At 40.1% G+C, this 18,009-nt stretch overlaps 1 protein-coding gene across 2 annotated transcripts in view; it reads right to left on the bottom strand.

Annotated features, from left to right (window-relative positions):
* Vps13b (vacuolar protein sorting 13 homolog B) overlaps nt 1–18,009 on the bottom strand; it is a 543,216-nt gene that overhangs the window by 67,634 nt on the left and 457,573 nt on the right. For both annotated transcript variants that reach the window (XM_021183993.2, XM_029469591.1), the window contains exon 43: nt 14,390–14,551. In XM_021183993.2, coding sequence (XP_021039652.1) covers nt 14,390–14,551 — 162 coding nt within the window. The remainder of the gene's footprint in view (nt 1–14,389; nt 14,552–18,009) is intronic.

The raw sequence follows: 18,009 nt of genomic DNA, 5'->3' as shown, positions 1-18,009 counted from the left end.
TTTTGGGCGTCAAGAGGTATGCGCATAGACACGTGGGGATGTGGATGCTTAAGGGTTAGCAAGAAGACCTGGTAAAGAAAGGAAGAGTCAGAGCAGCCAAGCCTAGGTCAGTCAATGCCACTTCCCCTGAAAACCATCCATCAATAAACACAAGTGACTGAAGCATGGAAGACAGAATAGTGGAAACAATGAGCGTTCTTGGATGAAGGACACAATGTTGCTCACATATTTTGCCAAAAATCCTCAAAATAGTTCAGTATGCTGTGCCATTTCATCTTAGGTTTATAATGGTCATTTGAATTCCCACAGGTAAGTTACAATATCCAATATCACATTTTTCTCCCAAGCACTCTGGAAAATCACTATTTTAACATATTGGTGTGTGAAATCTGTTCCAGGAAGCAACGGGGAAAGCAGCGGCACTTCCTGTTTAACAAGGGGCTATCTCACAGATGTTCTTTGCTTTCCTTTTAATAAGGGGCTATCTCACAGGTAGTCTCTGCTTCAAAGATGATCAGTCAATTCTAAATGCTGCAGATCAGAGGAGACAAACTCAGATTTTTTTTTTTAAACAAAAAGGTTCAATAAGCAAGTTTGTTCATTTATTATAATTATCACTATTGGCATTTCAAGTACTTTGACCATGAAATCAGATATAAATACACACAGCTTATATATATGCGAGGATATACAGGGTTTTTATGAAAGCAGGGTGTGGGCTTTCTCTATTAGGTAAGTTATATATGACATGTGTATATGTGTATGCAGATGAGGACGGTTCTTTTTCCTCTTAATGGAGTTCTACTCACACACTCTGGTGTTGTGAGACACACACAGATTCTCTTTGGACAGATACTCTTGGCAGTCGATGGTTCTCAGAGCATGGCTGGATATAGTTCTTTAGAGGAAGGCCTTCGATTATGTAGGATGCACATGATAAAGGATAATTCAGGAGCGCTCAGAAACAGAAGCCAAGAAGATAAACTCAAGCTTCTCTGATAGTCATTCAGATGCACTGGGTAAACACACTTGGGCTTGTGAATCAGAACTGTCAGCTTCTGTTTGTTTATATGTCTATTGTAACTATACACAAGTATAAATGATGAAAAGAACCTATCCAAATTTAGACCTGAAACCCTCTTTTCTTTATGTTACTCTCAAATGTAGGAGACATCAGCGAAATTTAATTTAGGAGACATGCCAACACATGTCCTAAAAAAAGACTGAGAGGTTTTATGAGATTTTAATTTATTTTTAGTCATTATAATGATTTGGGCAACTTAACTTGTTATCTCTAACTTTTAATTAGAGGAAAAAAGAAGGCAACAGATGGACAGAAAAGAAATAAAAAATTCTTATTTATTTTCATTGAAGTAAGTTGTGTTGCCATACGGAGAAAACATTTTTATAAAGGTTAAAGTATCCATGGCAACTGCAGATTCTCAGAGCCTCTCCAAGTTGTGCAGTTGGTTTTTCTTTCCCAGAGAGGGAATGTGCTAAGACCTTGTCCTAACTCATTCTATCCCCAAATGTGAGCCAGGCAAGCCAAACATGAACTGATGCCTGTAGGGAAGCCCCTGACTCTACAAGAATGGGTTAGTTCACATTTATCTGACAATCTGCTCTCAGCGTTCTTCAAAATTCACTAACTTGGCAAGCCAAGAATTATCATGAGAAATGAAATAATTTCATAACTCTGAAGTCATCCAACATTCCTAGTGTCTGACACTCACTGGGTTTGTCCATATCTTGGGCATTATTCTAACCTTTAAATAATAAGTTCTTCAGTATCCTGGGAATAATTAAAAGCACAGAGATGATCAGAAGTACCACAGTGTAACAGTATGCCACTTTCTTGGTTAATGTGTTTGTCACACAGGTTCATGGAAATGGGTGATGATTAAAGGCAATCATGGTATGTATGCTGAGGTCTTTGTGACATTCCTAATCAGCATTTACCATACATTAAAAATGGAAAAATACTATGCTTCAATAGCCCAGCTGCACAGCCTTTCTCCAAACACACTGCATTAAAATTCACATTTACAATTAGCCCTGTAAAGAACCTTTATGTTTAGACACCGGCGAGCTGAGGACACTCACATTGGCAGAATGCTGGCTTGTGGAAAGGTACTCAATGCCTTGTAAAAATCTTAGGGAACCTCTAGTATGTAGTCTTCAAAGCTACATTTCAATATCTAGAATTTACTGCCCGGGGGGGAGGGGCAGTCTCAGCAGCCATTCCTCTCTGAATCTCACAGTTTAAATAAACCCCAGTCACCCTGCCCAGTCAGTTTTTGTAGAATACTCCAGAAATAGGCCCTGGGAGAAAAGGAAGTGCCCTACCACAGCCCTACCATGGCAATCTCCTGTAAAGATAGGAAAGGCAGAAATGCAGGTGATTCTTAGGAAGAAACTCACACAGGGAAAGAAGCTCAGACTCAAACGCCTGTGTGCAGTTTAAGGAATTCCATCTTGGCTAGATATTTAGTGTTGGAACACACTCTGGTCTCAGTCCTATGGGTAACTTTGGAAGGCACTGGAAAGTCCCACAGAGTAATGTGACTTTCCTGATGGAAGCAAGATACTTGAGAAAAGGAAAAGCCAAGAGACCGAGGCTTTAGCTCCTTCAGCTCCTCTGATTGCATGAAAAATGAAGTAAGGAAGCATTTGACAGCAACTGGACATTAGTTCCTGGTTCTTAAATAGAATCAATGTTGACAGAATATTTTGGATTAAAATCCTTGCCAGATGGTCCCAAGAAGTGTTTACCTGTTGATTTTAACAATAAAAAGAATCTTGTTACTGTCACTGTGGAGCAAGGCATAAAATCCTTCCTTCCCAAGTGGACTTCCTGGTTGCAGACAGCTGTCTCTGAATGACAACGAGGGTGACACTGTAGACTTCTGGGACATGATTTCCATGATTAGAAAGAAAGACAGCATGTGCTACATTTAATGCGTATTTAGTGTAAGTATACAATATTTAGTAAGTATTCTACCCAGCTTTAATTTATGAAAAATAATAAGAATTTTTACAGATTAAATAAGAGTGTGAGAAGCTGTACATACACTTAGGCCTGGAGACTGGCTCCACTTGAAGCATGTGCCTGGTCTGAGTCTGACTGCACTGATGGTGTGTGTGTTGTGAGTGTGTACATACCAGATTAAAAAAATATGTATAGCATATAGGAAGCCATCCAGGATGATATAAAAGTAGGGTGTATAGTGTAGGATTGTAACTATGACTTTAAGCTTTTGATCTTGAGTACCCCCAGCGTTCTCTATTCAGTGAGCATCTACTGAAGGCCTATTACAAAGCATAACTAGCACCATTATGGCCTCCTTTCCTGCCCACCTTTCACTCCAATTTACCTGCCTCTGACTTCAGAGGAGGCCCCTTTAAGTTGTTGCTGGCCATTAATCTTGTGTGCAGGCTCTTTTCCAGCTTAATTTTGTAACATGCTCTTCCCAATGTGTCAGAATGATTCTAAGAGTTCTTGCCTGAGTTTCAAGAGACCACACAGTCTCTAGTTCTCTTAGAACAATTTTGTCATGTGAAGAATTCTGAGCCAGCTTGCTTGAGAGGTCACATGCCAGAGAATCAAGACATTTGGCCAATATCCAGCCTAGGCCGGCAAGGCCATCTTGAATTCCTTGCCTCTGCTACCTTCCAAGCTGTCTCTGGTCTCCTGAGTGCACCCTTGTTGGCGCAGCACAGTCTCTGCTGGAGTGGTCCTAGATCTCTCCTAGGCAGACTCATGACCTGATGAATGGTTTCAGCGTGATGTGTGGAGTGCTTTAGTAAGCAACAATAGGAATCCGCTGTAGAGTTCTTCCCATCTAAGGTCAACCTGTGGCTAACATATGAAACTTCCTTTTTTCTAAGTCTTTATGTCATCAATAGTTCTTCCCCTATTCGCTATCATCAGTCTCTCTGCAATTTATTTTCATATGAGCATGCTTAAATTTATTTAAAATCCTCCCTGGCCTTGTGATTTTTGTATTGTATCTAATGCCCATTTTTTTTTAAAGAATAAAACATGAAGCTAACCGAATAAAAACTCCAGACTTATCTTTCTCACTTTTGTTCTTTCAGTTCATTTCCCAGCCTAGCATAGTATGATTTCTATCTTTGTCTTTCCAAACAGGATCTTTTAGCTATGAAGCTATCAATGATGTCCTAAATGTCCAATACAGCAGTCTCTGGTTTTTGTACCAATCAATCTCCCTATGACAGCTAAGAGTAGTGATTATGTTGAGGTTTGGTCTTTTGCTAGTTTTGTAATGTCAAACACTGGTCCCCAAGATCTGGTTACCTCAGGGATGAGAGAATCCTCACATACATGAAGTGATGCAATGTAATCCTGCGCCTTAATTTAAAACTATTGGTTGAATAAAGATGCCTACAGCTACAGCCTATAGTTGGGCAGAATTGAGGTAGGCGGGCCTTCATTGCTCAGCACTTGGGGTCTGAGGAGAGGAGCACGAGGAAAAAGAGGAACAGGGGAGAGTCGATACCATGGGTTAAGGGATTGTGAGAACTGGAATGAGGGCTGGCTAGTTAGAGTAAGAATGGCTCAGGGGAAACATGGCAAGTCATATCTTGGTGTTATTGGCAGGAAAATAGACATAATAGCATCGAGGGTAGATTTGTGCATAGCTCTAGTGCTTTAAAGACTTATAGATATAAAGGTTGTGATCTAAGGCAAAGTAGAAGCCCCCTGATTGAGATTAAGTAATTACTATAATGGTGATAACTCTACCAAGTGAGACACACTCCCTTTTATTGGTGCTTGTGTGTGTGTATGCGTGTATGTTAGGAAGTTGGAGGTCAGTGTTGTGTGACTTCTTGCATTGCTCTCCACTTTACCTTCTTGAGATAAGGTCTCTCATTGTACCTGGAGCTTTCTGATTGTGTAGACTGGCTAGCCAGTAAGCCTCTGCAAGCTCATTTCTAAGAAAGCCCAATGATGGCTGCTTCTTATTATATGTTTCTTTGCTTAATTGTTTCCACATTAGACAGGGTTGATTTGTGTTTTACCCCTTGGGATGTAACAGAAATGATAATAACTTCTAAGCATAAACACTGGCTTCTGTCTCATTTTGTTCTGGATTCATTGACCTAGGGGAAACCAGCTGCTACATCAAGAGAACACACAAGTGACTCTACGGAAGGATGCTTGAAGTGAGCACCTGAAACCTCCTACCATGAGCCACATGAGTATGACCTTTTAGAAGCCGACCTTGCAGCTCAGTCAAGTCTTCTGATGGCTAGACTGCAGCTCTGGCTGATGCCTTAATTACACTCTTTTCAGACCTTGGTATTAACCTCGTTCTGAAATTCCTCACTCAACAAAACCCTTTGCCTACTTCTCCTCCTCCTCTTCCCCCTTCTTCTTCTTCTTTTTTTAAAAGATTTATTTATTTGTTGTATAATAGCATTCTACTAGCATGTACACCTGCAGGCCAGAAGAGGACATCAGATCCCAGTATAGATGGTTGTGAGCCACCATGTGGTTGCTGGGAATGGAACTCAGGACCTCTGGAAGAGCAGACTGTGCTCTTGACCTCTGAGCCATCTCTCCAGACCCCTTTTCTTCTTCTTCTTCCTCTTGTTGTTGTCATTGTTTATTATTATTATTATTATTATTATTATTATTATTATTATTATTACTGTTCTAGGTACTCAAGGTTTTTTGTGGTAACTTGATAGATACCATAGACAAGTAAGAGAGATTTTGTTACTTATAAACTGGTGCTCTTGTAACAAAAGCCCAAGATGTAGAAGGGGAACTGGAGCAGAAAAGAAAAATCTATAAAGACACAAGAAAGTATTAGTGGATACCTAAGAAGCGTCGAAGAGAAAAGACTAGAAACCTGAGATCCCATCAGAGGCTGATGCTGAGGAAAATGAAAAGGGCTGTTTGCTCAGAAGTGTCAGGAAGTTCATCACCAACACTGTTACCCACTGTGTCATGGAAAGCAGCCAAAGGGCTAATAAACCAAAGGATCTAGCTAAGGTTTCCAGACAGACAGTGCTGAAGCTCCTCCTAGCTTCTACCTCCAGCTTGTGCTGAAATCTGGGAGGGATGCAAAAGATTAAGGAACCATCCTTAGATAAAAGGAGGCCAGAGTTTGCTAGTCATGAAAGCACCAGTTTTATCAAATGGAAAACGACACTAAATGGCATGGCCAGGAACAGTGGTCTAGAGATGACAGAGTGTGAACCTATTATATTCTTGGTTAGGGCCTTATGCATATTGAAATTGGTGTCAAACAAAAGTGACTCTGAGATGCTAAAGTGCATTGTCCTTCAGCAATGTCAGTAGGCATCCATTTACTTCTGTGTGTGCAGGTCAGGAGGTAGGAGGATTGGCCATGTCTTCATGTAACGGGACTGTAGATAAGGTGTCAGCTGGACTCTTTTTTGGAGAATTAACTTCTGAGCCTGTTCCAGTGTGGTGGCCTTATTTCGAGGGCTCTGGTCTCACACTGGTTGGTGCTGGCAGCCACTTTCAGGTTGGCCGGCTAGTGCAGCAAGCTCAATGCTCCACTGCCCTACTCATAGGCATCATGGTGGAACAGTTTGCTCTCACGATATTGGCAGAACCTTATGTCTCTCTTCACAGAAGTTCTGAGCCTCTCAAGGCTTTTATCTGATGGAATTAGGCCCACCCAGGATTAATTAAAAACTAGTCACTTTAGAACCTCAACTGTATCTATAGAATCCTTCACTATCACAGCTGCTTTAAAGTTTATGTCTGATTAAGGCAATATCTGGGTCCCTGTGGCTTAGAACTGTCTTTTACTTCAAGATGAGTACCTTTCCTTTTCTGTCTCAGATCTCTGAGGTGACCTTCTGATCTACTGCAGTTATATCATGTGACACCGTAAACACTATGCTATAGAGGCTGTGGGTTCTAAAGAGTGCTGATTTTGGATTAATTTATTTAGAGTAGCATGGAAGACTCTCATGCCTGGGTGGGAGACAGCTCAGTTCACGTCTGAGATGCGAGGTCCTTGCAGTCTTCCAGGATGCTCCATGTGTGGCTCAGGACAACAGCTGGGTCAACTTTATACATATTATCATCCAATTTTATGGCTTCTCTCCTTTGCAGGGTTCTTGCTTCATTCTTCAGCTGTGCTGGTGTCCCGGGCTAGAGATATGACAGGCCACCCTGCACTGCCATGGTTTTGACTCCTTCCCAAACTTGCCCACGTTGTTTAGAACCCAGAGTCCTCAGGCAGTTTTTGGCACTGTTGAGAATTCATAGCTGCTATTCACTGAGCAGTTTCTTATGCATTTATGTCAATGTGTCCTCAGCTCTGCCAGAGCTCAGGCACCACCATCTTTCCCAGCTTTAGGATATGCAGCAGCGTACATCAGTGTACACTTCCTGTGCTGTGTTCTCCTCTTGCCTATATTCTCACCTCTACCAGAAACATCTCTACCAAATGTGTGCCACTGTGGTATTCCTCTATTTACATTACCCCATGGTTCCCCACAGCTTCCTGCCAGACACAGGGCATCTCTTCCACACAGAGTGGCAGGCTCTTTAGGTCAGAACTCTTCCAAACAGTATTGAGCTCAAATTGGCTCATAATTGATTATGAAAACCAGTCCCCAAATAGCCAGAAATTCTTAACAGGTAATTAAAACATTGACAGCTTGAAGTCAGCTATTGCAGGAATATTTATATCACAACATTTGGCTGACTGTCTTAGGGTTCTATCACTGCAAGGAAACACCATGACCAAAAAGCAAGTTGGGGAGGAAAAAGGGTTTACTCTGTTTATACTTCCAGATCATAGCTCATCATTGGAGAAAGTCAGGACAGGCACTCAAACTCGGAGGCGGGAGCTGATGCAAAGGCCATGGAGGGGGTGCTTCACAATGTTTGCTCAGCCTGCTTTCTTATAGAACCCAGGACTTGCAGCCCAGAGATGGCTGGACCCTCTTCCATTGATCACTAATTGAGAAAATGTCTTACTGCTGGAGCTCATGGAGGAATTTCCTCAACTGAGGCTCCTTTCTCTGTGATGACTCTACCTTGTGTCAAGTTGACAATAAAGCCTGCCAGTACACTAGCCCATTTTAAGGTCCTGTCTCTTTAGAGTGACTGGCCTTTTATCCTGAATTACAATGAAATAATATTGAGCTTCCTTGACCATGATATGGTGTTTATATCTCCCAGGCTTTGTGTGCTGTGCTCTCCATGGCAACCTGTATTCAGTCTTTAGCCTAGCCTGTGCTGGGTATAGATGTTCTCACCTTTATGCTATCACAGCCTGAAGACAGCATTAAATTGCTTAGCACAGCATATCAGAGCCCTTGCAGCCTTCACCCAGGTTCCCCTTTGGCAGTTCCACACATGACCTCTGCACTGGCACCAAATTAGATGTGTTCCCCTATTGTGCCATGTTGCCCTGCCTTTGTAGCTTTCTCTCACACATCTTAGTCCATGCATGTGAACCACCACCTATGCTCTCACGTCAGTGGCTTAAGTAACTCTTTCTCAGTTAAGAATACATTCCTTAGGAGATTGTTTATATTTAATACATACCATAGACCAAAAGGAATTAACCATTACCAATAAAAATATGAATAGGAAGATAAGAGACAAAATAAGGCGGAGAAAAATGACAGAGGACATGACGCTAGGCCTTGGTGTTTAACACTGCGCTGTCATAGCTTTCTCAGTATCATTTGTGCATTTGTTCTTATACTGTGAGGATGGTATTCTATATCTAGAATTTACATTCTTTTCTTGGTTATAGGACACAATAACTATTTATATTTTCTATACGGATATTTTGAAAATCCTGCAAGTTATTGATCATCATATCGACTTGTTAGATTTTTCTTCACTCTCCTTTTGGTGTCTCTCATTTTTTCACTGTTTGTAAAGCTGTGGTGAGTATTTTAATGTAATACTCTGCTTTAGTTTACATCCTGTTCTAACATGAGATTACTAAGAAATCATGCAGTCAAGTTTACAGAGGCTTATTTTAATGAAGCTTCTTATCCAAGGAATCCTAGACAGGGCGACCACACTCCATCAGCAACTTGTGCAGCAGACACACACACACACACACACACGCAAGTGCAAAGGGGATGTATGTGTATATGATCCAGGAGGAGTTGGGGGTAGGGTGAATATTGTATATATAAATGACATTCTCGAGGAATTCATTAAAAAATCTTGATCATTTGTTCTTTTTAAAGAAACTTCACAACCCCTAGCACCATACACAAAACAAAACTAGCTCTAACACATGTGTGCACACAGAGAACACTTGGCAAACATCAGTGTGAAGTAAGGAGGCTGTAAGGAGTCTGTCATCTTTCTGGATCCATCTGAACAAACACATGGCATGAATACACTTGGAAAGAGTGGCGACTGAAGAGGACTTACAGGCAGTTCACAGAATGGACAATTCGCTGGAATTATAAGACACTCTTATCCTCAAAACACACCGTTTTCTTAAAAAAATGGAAAAATGTCACCTTAAAATAGTTCTACGTCCCAAAAGGGAACTGAAGAACTTTCTAAAGCTCTTCCACTGACTGGGTACAGAACGAGAGCAACAAAATACTTCCCTGTTGTTTGACAAGCATGTTTACTGCATGGCTTACACTATTACTCTTATCATTTCTTACATTTTTGAGATTTTTTTTTGCCAAGCACTGAAGTGATGGGAATACCAGACAGGTCAAAGTAAGGAGATTTACAAATCAAATTTTTAGCCTATTGAGATCTATTAGCTATAAGACCTGAAGCAAGGATTGGCACATGGGATTATGGGCAAACAGGATATTTTTGGATAGCTTGTGAACATTTACATTTTCAAAACTGACTTTAAAAAAGATTTTGTTAAAAAATTAAAAATTAGACTTACTCACTTTTATTTTATTTTATGTGTGAATGTTTTGCTCACAAGTATACCTGTGTACCATGTGCATGTCCTAAGAAGTTCTAAAGAGGGCACTGGATCCTCTGGAACTGGAGGTATGGATGGCGGTGAGCCATCATGTGAGTGCTGGGAATCGAACCGAGCTTTCTTTTTTTTTTTCTTTTGATTTTTTTTAATATATATATTTTTATTATGTATTTTCCTCAACTACATTTCCAATGCTATCCCAAAAGTCCCCCATACCCTCCCCCCACTTCCCTACCCACCCGTTCCCATTTTTTGGCGCTGGCATTCCCCTGAACTGGGGTAGAGTTTTCTATAAGAGCAACAAATGCTCTTCACTACTGACCAGTTGTGCTCCAGTCAGAACCTTTACAATTATAAGGTTGGGAAAGAAAAAGGCAAAAGAGCAATTCAACACGTGTGACAATAGAATGAAACTGGAGCTTCATCTGTAAATACAGTGTCACTGGAGTGCAGCTTCTTCATTCCTTTATGGACTCTACTGTGCTCTGCACGATGAGAAGCTGCAACACCACTTGTAAGACCAGGGAAGCCTAACACATCAGCTACCTTATTAACTGCCTGATCCTTTAAAGGACAGTTGCCAACCTCCGCCTTTACTGAAGGGTTTATGTTTCTGGCACTATGTTTGTTTACTGGATATTTGCAAGATACTCTCCTGGTTTTCAAAATAAATTGTTATCTAGTTCCATTTACAATTTAAGAGATGTGCCATTTCCATGAAGTTATAAATTACCTTTACATTCACTGTAGAGAAATTTTTGTTATTTTAGATATACTCTCTAGATCCCCCACCCCCTTGTTTTTACATTGTTTGATTTAATTATTAAAATTAAGTGATGGCAGGGCTGAAGCAATGGCTCAGGTGAGGAACACTGACTGCTGTTGCAGAGAGCCTAGTGCAGTTTCCGGCACCCACATAATGGCTCATAACCATCCTTTACTCTAGTTACATACAGTATATCCAAAATCCTCTTTTGACTTCTGTAGACACTAGGCACTCATAATGGTGTGCACACACATGCACAAAACATTCAAACTGCACATAAAATAAAAATAAACCTTTATACTAAAACAAACTAAATCACTAGTAATTAGAATTCTATACCTCTAAGTATGTGCATAATTTATAAGCTGTGTCATCTGAAAGTAAAAAGAGGTACAAACTCTTACATACAAAGCAGAGGTTTTCCTATTTCAAGGGCAGATTAACCAAAGTGCTAGAACCAGAAAGGAAGCTGTTGATGATAGCTTAAACATGAATCCTACAGTTTGTGGAGGTGTTGCTCTATCTGGCTTGGCTAAATCAAACAAGGCTTCCCTTATCTCTGATCTGTACATACTTGTTCATATTCTGGGAGGATGTCATCAACGTATACTTCTAGGATCTAGATTCAACTGTGTATGATAATAAATACTTCTTTGAAGACCAACTCCTTGATGGTTATTGTGGTCACCCAACCTATCTGGAGAGCTGAACTCAAGATATTTACAAGTCCTCTGTGGTGGCATTTGATTCTGTGCAGCTGAACATGTTCAATTATTCCCTAGGAAATAGTTCCGCTCTTCATTTGTTTGTGTAGGCAAGAAATTGTTGTGGAATGTCCAATATTTTAAGTGATTCTGCCTCATAGCATGTGTTAGAAACTATAAGGAGAGTTTATGACTTCTCAATTCTAAAAGGTTTCTCAGCTTCAGATTTCTGGAATTGGTTGTGTTCATGTTACTTTTTGTCCAACTGGGATTCAATGTTGTTAGCAACCTTCTGTGTGGTTCTAAGATACCCTGACCTTTTGAAACCTTTCCAGGTGCTGCTGCCACTTCCTTGGTCTCTGCAATATAAGCTGTATTGTTTAGTAGAGTTAAGTTCTATGAACTTTAGAAATCCTTCCCGAGACTATGAACTGACTAATACCCAAGGCTGCATACACAAATGTTCCTAAAACCCAGCCTGCTGGGCAGTTCAGGATATGACTTGGAATCTGGAAAAAGGAACATTTTGCTCACTGTGTATCTGTGACGAGTTCCAGGTGCAGCCTGGAGTTAAGTGGTTGTTTTTTCTGATCCTCAGATGTAAGCTCTCATTAGAGTATAGTAGTGTGTGCTGTTGTGGATGTTAGGAATTCCATGAGGACCCACTGGACCTATTAAGGCTTTTGGCTTCAGAGAGTCTTAAAATACATTTCAGCATACATAGAAACAAAAAGGACATCATTTCCTTTTAAAGGAGTCTGATTTATTAAACACAATGCTTTCTTTTTCTGGGTAGGGATGGGTTGAGATAGGTCTTCACATTAGCTCAGCTTGGCCTTGAACTCACTCTGTGGTAGAGGATGATAAAATTTTTTGATCCTCCTTCCTCAACTTTCTGAGTGCTGGGATTACAGGTGCAGCATCACAGCCAGTTAAAGACAATGTTTCATACAAACAATTTATATACTTAAAGTTACAGAAGTAAGTTTGGTGACACAGTTAAAACTTGGCAAGGGTTTATACTCGGACAAACAATCCTCTATTACTTTGGCTTTAGGCTTACATGGTATACTGTATCAGAGATTTCTCAGCCTTTCTCTTAAAACCTCACAGATTGGCTAGTTCAACAGACAAATCATGCTGTCAAAATACAGGGAAAGAAGAGAGGACTGTGGATATAAAACTGCATATATAAACTAATAAACTAATAAAAGGTAAGTTCTCTTATCTTTAAAATATGTATGGCAATAAACTACATAGAGATGTTGTGAAAATTTTTTTAAAAAACAAAACAAAACAAAAAACCCAAAACATAAAAAACAACAGGTACAATGGTGACAGTGACCATCCATTCTTGTTTCTCACTGACCTTTCCTCTACCCAGGAACTGCATGTCCCCATAGTCCTGAGCCATCTCTTAGGATCAGCCCTCCCAGATGAGCTCCAGGAATCCTGGTGGTGACTCTGCAGGGGGCTAAGTGTCTTTCTGTTTTGCTTTGTAGGTTGAGCCCTGTAGCTGGCTGTGTGTGGCTACTTGAGTGTACAGCCATGTGGTATTGTAGTTACTGATAGTGCATTGCTGGGATGCAGTGACCATGGAAGGCTACACAGCTAGTGCTACTATGGTTGGGCTTGCCTGCACACAGGCCTTGTGTGTGTGTGTGTATGCCTCTACTTTTGTGACTAATTAAAAAACAACAACAAAAGAAACAAATACAATGAGACAAAGAAACAAATGTAACATCCTCACATCACACAGGGCAAATGAAAACTCTAACATGGAAAAGTTTCACAAAAATTGGAAAATATATGTGATCTAGGGTAAAATTATGAATGCAGTATCATATTGTGTGAGAAGCTTTTAAAAGAATTTGTACTAAAAGGTACTGGAGAGACGGTTCATTGGTTTGGTTCTCAGCATTTCTGTCAGGCAGCTCATCTCCAGGGCTCCTACACTTTAGCATCTGTGAACACGTGTACACATATCTACCCTACTCACTCCCACATACATATATTAAAAGTCTTTAAAAAGAGAATTTGTATTACAAAAGCTTATAGTTTTAATGTCCTGTTAGATTAATTTGATTTAAAATTAAGATATTTAAATGAATATTTCATTGTATCTACATTTTCAAATTTTATGACAATGGGGTGATTTCATGTGAAAAATCTCAAAATAACTAAAAGACAGGAATCTAGCTCTTAAGGTACAGACAAGAAAAGAAAGGAGATGGAGTCTGAAGTGGAACAGACTCTGAAGCTGGCCTATGACCACATGGGAAAACTTGCTCTCTAATTGAACAACTTGCTTTTAATCACAAGCAGATAATAGTTTATTACCCAGAGTTTTAGAAATACACTATTCTTGGGAATACTTCCTAGGACTTCTTTTTCTCATTTAAGACCACATCTTTGCATTTAATTCATCTGTAGACTATCCCTGCAGGGCACATCTCTCTAATTATCCCCATCTAAAGTGACAGAATGGAATTATACCACTTGGAAAACAGACATCCTTTGCTGTGTCTTTTCTCAGTGCTCCTCAGGGCAAAGTTTGTCATTGTGGTCACTGTATGATTCTGACTGTGACTTTCTGCCTTTACTATTGACAAGCATCTGCCTGGTACAGGCATGAGCAGAGGAAATAGTGGTTAGTTTGCTCAGCACCTGTGCTGACTGCATACGGAGCACTAGTCTAGCTCCTTACACAGAGCAGGGACTGTTCACCCCCATTCTGGGAAAAGCAAAGCACAGAAGTACAGCATGCTTGCCCAGCACAGGACAAGAGCTCTGCTCTAGAGGCCTGTCTCTTTCCCCAGCAGTACCCATGGTTACCAGGGAGCAAGGCCTGTGAGCATTCCTGGGTCTCCATCAGATGCCACTACACAGGGAAATAACCACACACAGACATAACTGCAGAATAAACAAATCCCCAATCGGAACAATGGCTGTTTGTAAGACTGATTCGCAAATACCTGTGGGGATTTATGAGAACGCCAGCTGTACTGGTGACTGTGGAGACTCGCCAAAAGAATATTTTCATCAGTATCCACCTGGCCAAACCGCAGTGTCTCCTGTGTGTCATTACAGATCACAAAGTGGCTGAAGACCAACTCTTCTACCTCAGGGCATTTGTTCTGGAAGAAAAAGAATATGAAAGCCAATGTGCGTATCAGATTAATTGCAAGATGTTTGGCAGCTGTCTGCCCAGTGGCCATTGTTTTAACACACAAACGTTAAAGCATCTGCTGTCATTAGCTCTGGTATACAGAATATTCTATACTTTTAGGATAAGCACAACAAAAATATCTTAAAGACATTATATGTTCCAGGAATGTGTTTTGATTTATAGTCCTACAAAATAAATCATACACACAGAAGAGGAAAAGAACAATGAGATCCCACAAACGTTTAACATTTCTTAAAACGAATTAACATGCTATAAAGAGTGCTGTGCTGGGCTGTGCACATTTCTGAACAGAGTACCAGAGGCTAGAATTACCATGTTCCCAGCCCTCTAAACTCTACAATCAAGGCCAATTACCAAAGCCACAGTTTGTACCCTACAGAAAGTAAGGATCATTTAGGTTACTACAATCCTGGGTCCCTTAAGAGGGAGAGAGGGAGCGTGTGTGTGTGTGTGTGTGTGTGTGTTTGTGTGTAAATATGCCCAGGGAGAGATATAAATAAAACCATAACTTTCCCTCTATTGTTAAGAGGCTGAACAGATCAACTCCAGAATCCATTTAAAGGCCAAGTTGCAGTTTTTAAGAGGATTGGTGTTAGTTGAAAAAGTTTCCAGTATCTGTTTCACTCAGCAATGGGTCAGTAGCTAATATGTCCCATACGCAGCTAAGGATCACCTAATTAGCATGAGGTTTCTATGTTGATACCTCTTTCTTAGCCTAATGAGTCCTTACTAGTTGTGACATCAAAATCACCGGCTGCACTGTCTTTATCACCCAGGAGGTTGTAGCATAAAAGCAGTCACCATGATTTTAGGGAAACTAAAAGCATAGCTAAGGAAGGGATCACCTGAGGATCTAAACTTCCGAGTAGCTTATCAATTCGCAGGAGGGAACAGAGCAGATATCTGTCTCAAGTGGACCTCTGTTTTCTGGCTCAGGATCTAAAGAATGCCTCACCCTTTATCGAGGAGAGGGGGGAAGTAAAGGGTGACCTAATTCAGAAGCAAGAAGATGCAGGGGATTAGAATGATGCAGGGAACTAGGAAGTAGTACTTGGGGGTACTCAGCCAGTACAGAGACCAAACCTAGAACTCCATCAGCAAAAAACTGGAAACAATCCAAACTTGGCCATGCAGAATACCAGGTGCGAGTTCTATGGTTTCAGGCCATGAGGAGATCCTGAGAAACACATTCTACAAGACACCCTTGAGGACTACCATCATCTCCTCCTCCTCCTCCTCCTCCTCCTCCTCCATCATTTATCCATTCTTGCTTAACCTCTGAATTCTCATGGTGCAGAACCTTGCTTGACAGGCACACTAATCTGCAAAGATAGTTCGGTTGAGACCCAAGTCCTTATGACCATTAGTGCTTTCTTACCTGAGTTCTAACTGTTAATCATAAATGTAAAGCATGACTGCTGTTTGGTTTCAGACACCAGCTTTACCTGGACTGTGCCTAGAGCACTAGCTACATTTCAAATCTCCATTTCTACGATATGCCAGTGTCTCCCCCCACTACTCAGGCTTCATAAAGCTGGTTCCTGCCCCAGTCAGTTCCCTCTGCTGGGCCCTCTATCCCTCTTACCTCTTACCTCTTGCTGGATTGCTCTGCTTGTATTTGGCCTCCTGGTTCTTCCATATAAAGTCAGTGCCTCAAAGTAGCTTTCTGAAATCCTCCCCAGGCCTGACTAGGTTCCCATTTGATGCTGACATGACACTGTTCATCACCTTCAGAGTACCTGTTTATTTGTCTTATTACCTGGAGAAGGAACAGGACCTACATCTTTTACAACTTCATGTCTAATACTCTTAGTAATTCCTGATGCTTGAGTACTCAATACACACTTAGGAAACAAACAAACAACAAAAACAAATCTTTGTTTTCTAACTGTGCTAGGAGGTGAGCTCAGGGCTAGCAGCAGGTAAGCACTTGGCCAATGAAACACACCCTAGCCTAACTCTAATAATAACATTGGTAAAGCATAAAGCATATGACTTTGTACAAACTAAAAACTATTTTAAAAGTGAACTTAAATATCCAATTTTTATGCTCAGATATAACTGCCAGTCACAGTTGGAATGAAATTCTTCAGGCAATCTTTTTTTTTCTTCCCCCTTCTGAATTTCCAGGCTGTTGCTATGTGCCTACTTTATCCAATCCTACTTAATGTATTTATCTAAAACCTTTAATCAACTAGAATCACAGTGTGTAATTAGTTTTGATGAGATTTTTCCACTTGGTATTACATAATCAAAATATAATCAAAATAAACTACACTCCTTGTAAGCCTTTCTCTCTCCTTTCCATGAAAGAGTAAAACCATGAAGGAGAGGATACGGCTCCAATTCCCACTCAGTTACACATCCTGAGGTTAAAATTTACTTTTCATAATGAGTTGGGATCAATCTTAACACAGATGTTAAGTTACCAGCTAGAGATTGAAAAACATCATATTCTTCTCCTCATCCCTAAAAACTGATGAGGGTTTAATAAACGATGAGGGTTTTAGGAAGAAAATATAAATTAAGGAACAGAAGGGGGTTGCTTATATTTTTCTAAAGAATATTTGAGGTCTTTAGGGAACTGTTTCTGAAATGTTTCTTCATCTATGGAATGTATTATAACTATAATAAACTTCAACATTTCTTGGAATGTTTTAGATTGTGTTATATTAAAAAGCTTATACTCATTTATATGACATCATCTACACTGAGTCCTAGAATGCTTGTAAGAATTTGTAGTTAAAAAATGGCTTATTCATACTTTAAGTTCATATCATGTTGAAGAAGCAACTACATGGCTATCTGTACGTTTGTTAAATAAGAGCTGTGAGTGTACCTCCTTTTAAATGTTATTTTGCTCAAACCAGGAAAATTGACACAGAAAGCAAAAAAAAAAAGTGGTATACACACACACACACACACACACACACACACACACACACACACACAAATGTATGCGTGTGCGAGGTGGGGGGAGGGAGGAGAGAGTGTTCTATAACCTTAGAAATCAAGAACCAATGAAAGGCGATGTTAAATTTGAACTTATGACCTGACAGTAAAGGACCAAACTGTTTCGTACCTGATAATATGATTTAAAAAACTAGATGGAGAACTCAAATGTTTTATTCTACTCATTAAATTCATTTTCATTGTAAATAACTATAGTATATGTCAACATTATTAAACATATAATAAAATTCAAGTTTCAGAATAAACTTCTTTCTAAAGACAATAAATTACATTCAGGACAGAAAAAAAATGAGCACAAGAAGCCTTTATCAGCCTGTTTCAATGGCAAATGTCCTCTGATTTCAAAGTAGTATACTTTCATATTTACTTTAGCATACACAGGGTCCGATGCCTACCACATTAAAACTTGGTGGCAAGTACCCTTGACAGGGG

Source organism: Mus caroli, chromosome 15 (genome assembly GCF_900094665.2).
Source record: "Mus caroli chromosome 15, CAROLI_EIJ_v1.1, whole genome shotgun sequence".
Lineage (NCBI taxonomy): Eukaryota > Metazoa > Chordata > Mammalia > Rodentia > Muridae > Mus > Mus caroli.
Note: the sequence above shows the minus strand (reverse complement) of the source record. Positions and strands in the feature narration are given on the sequence as shown.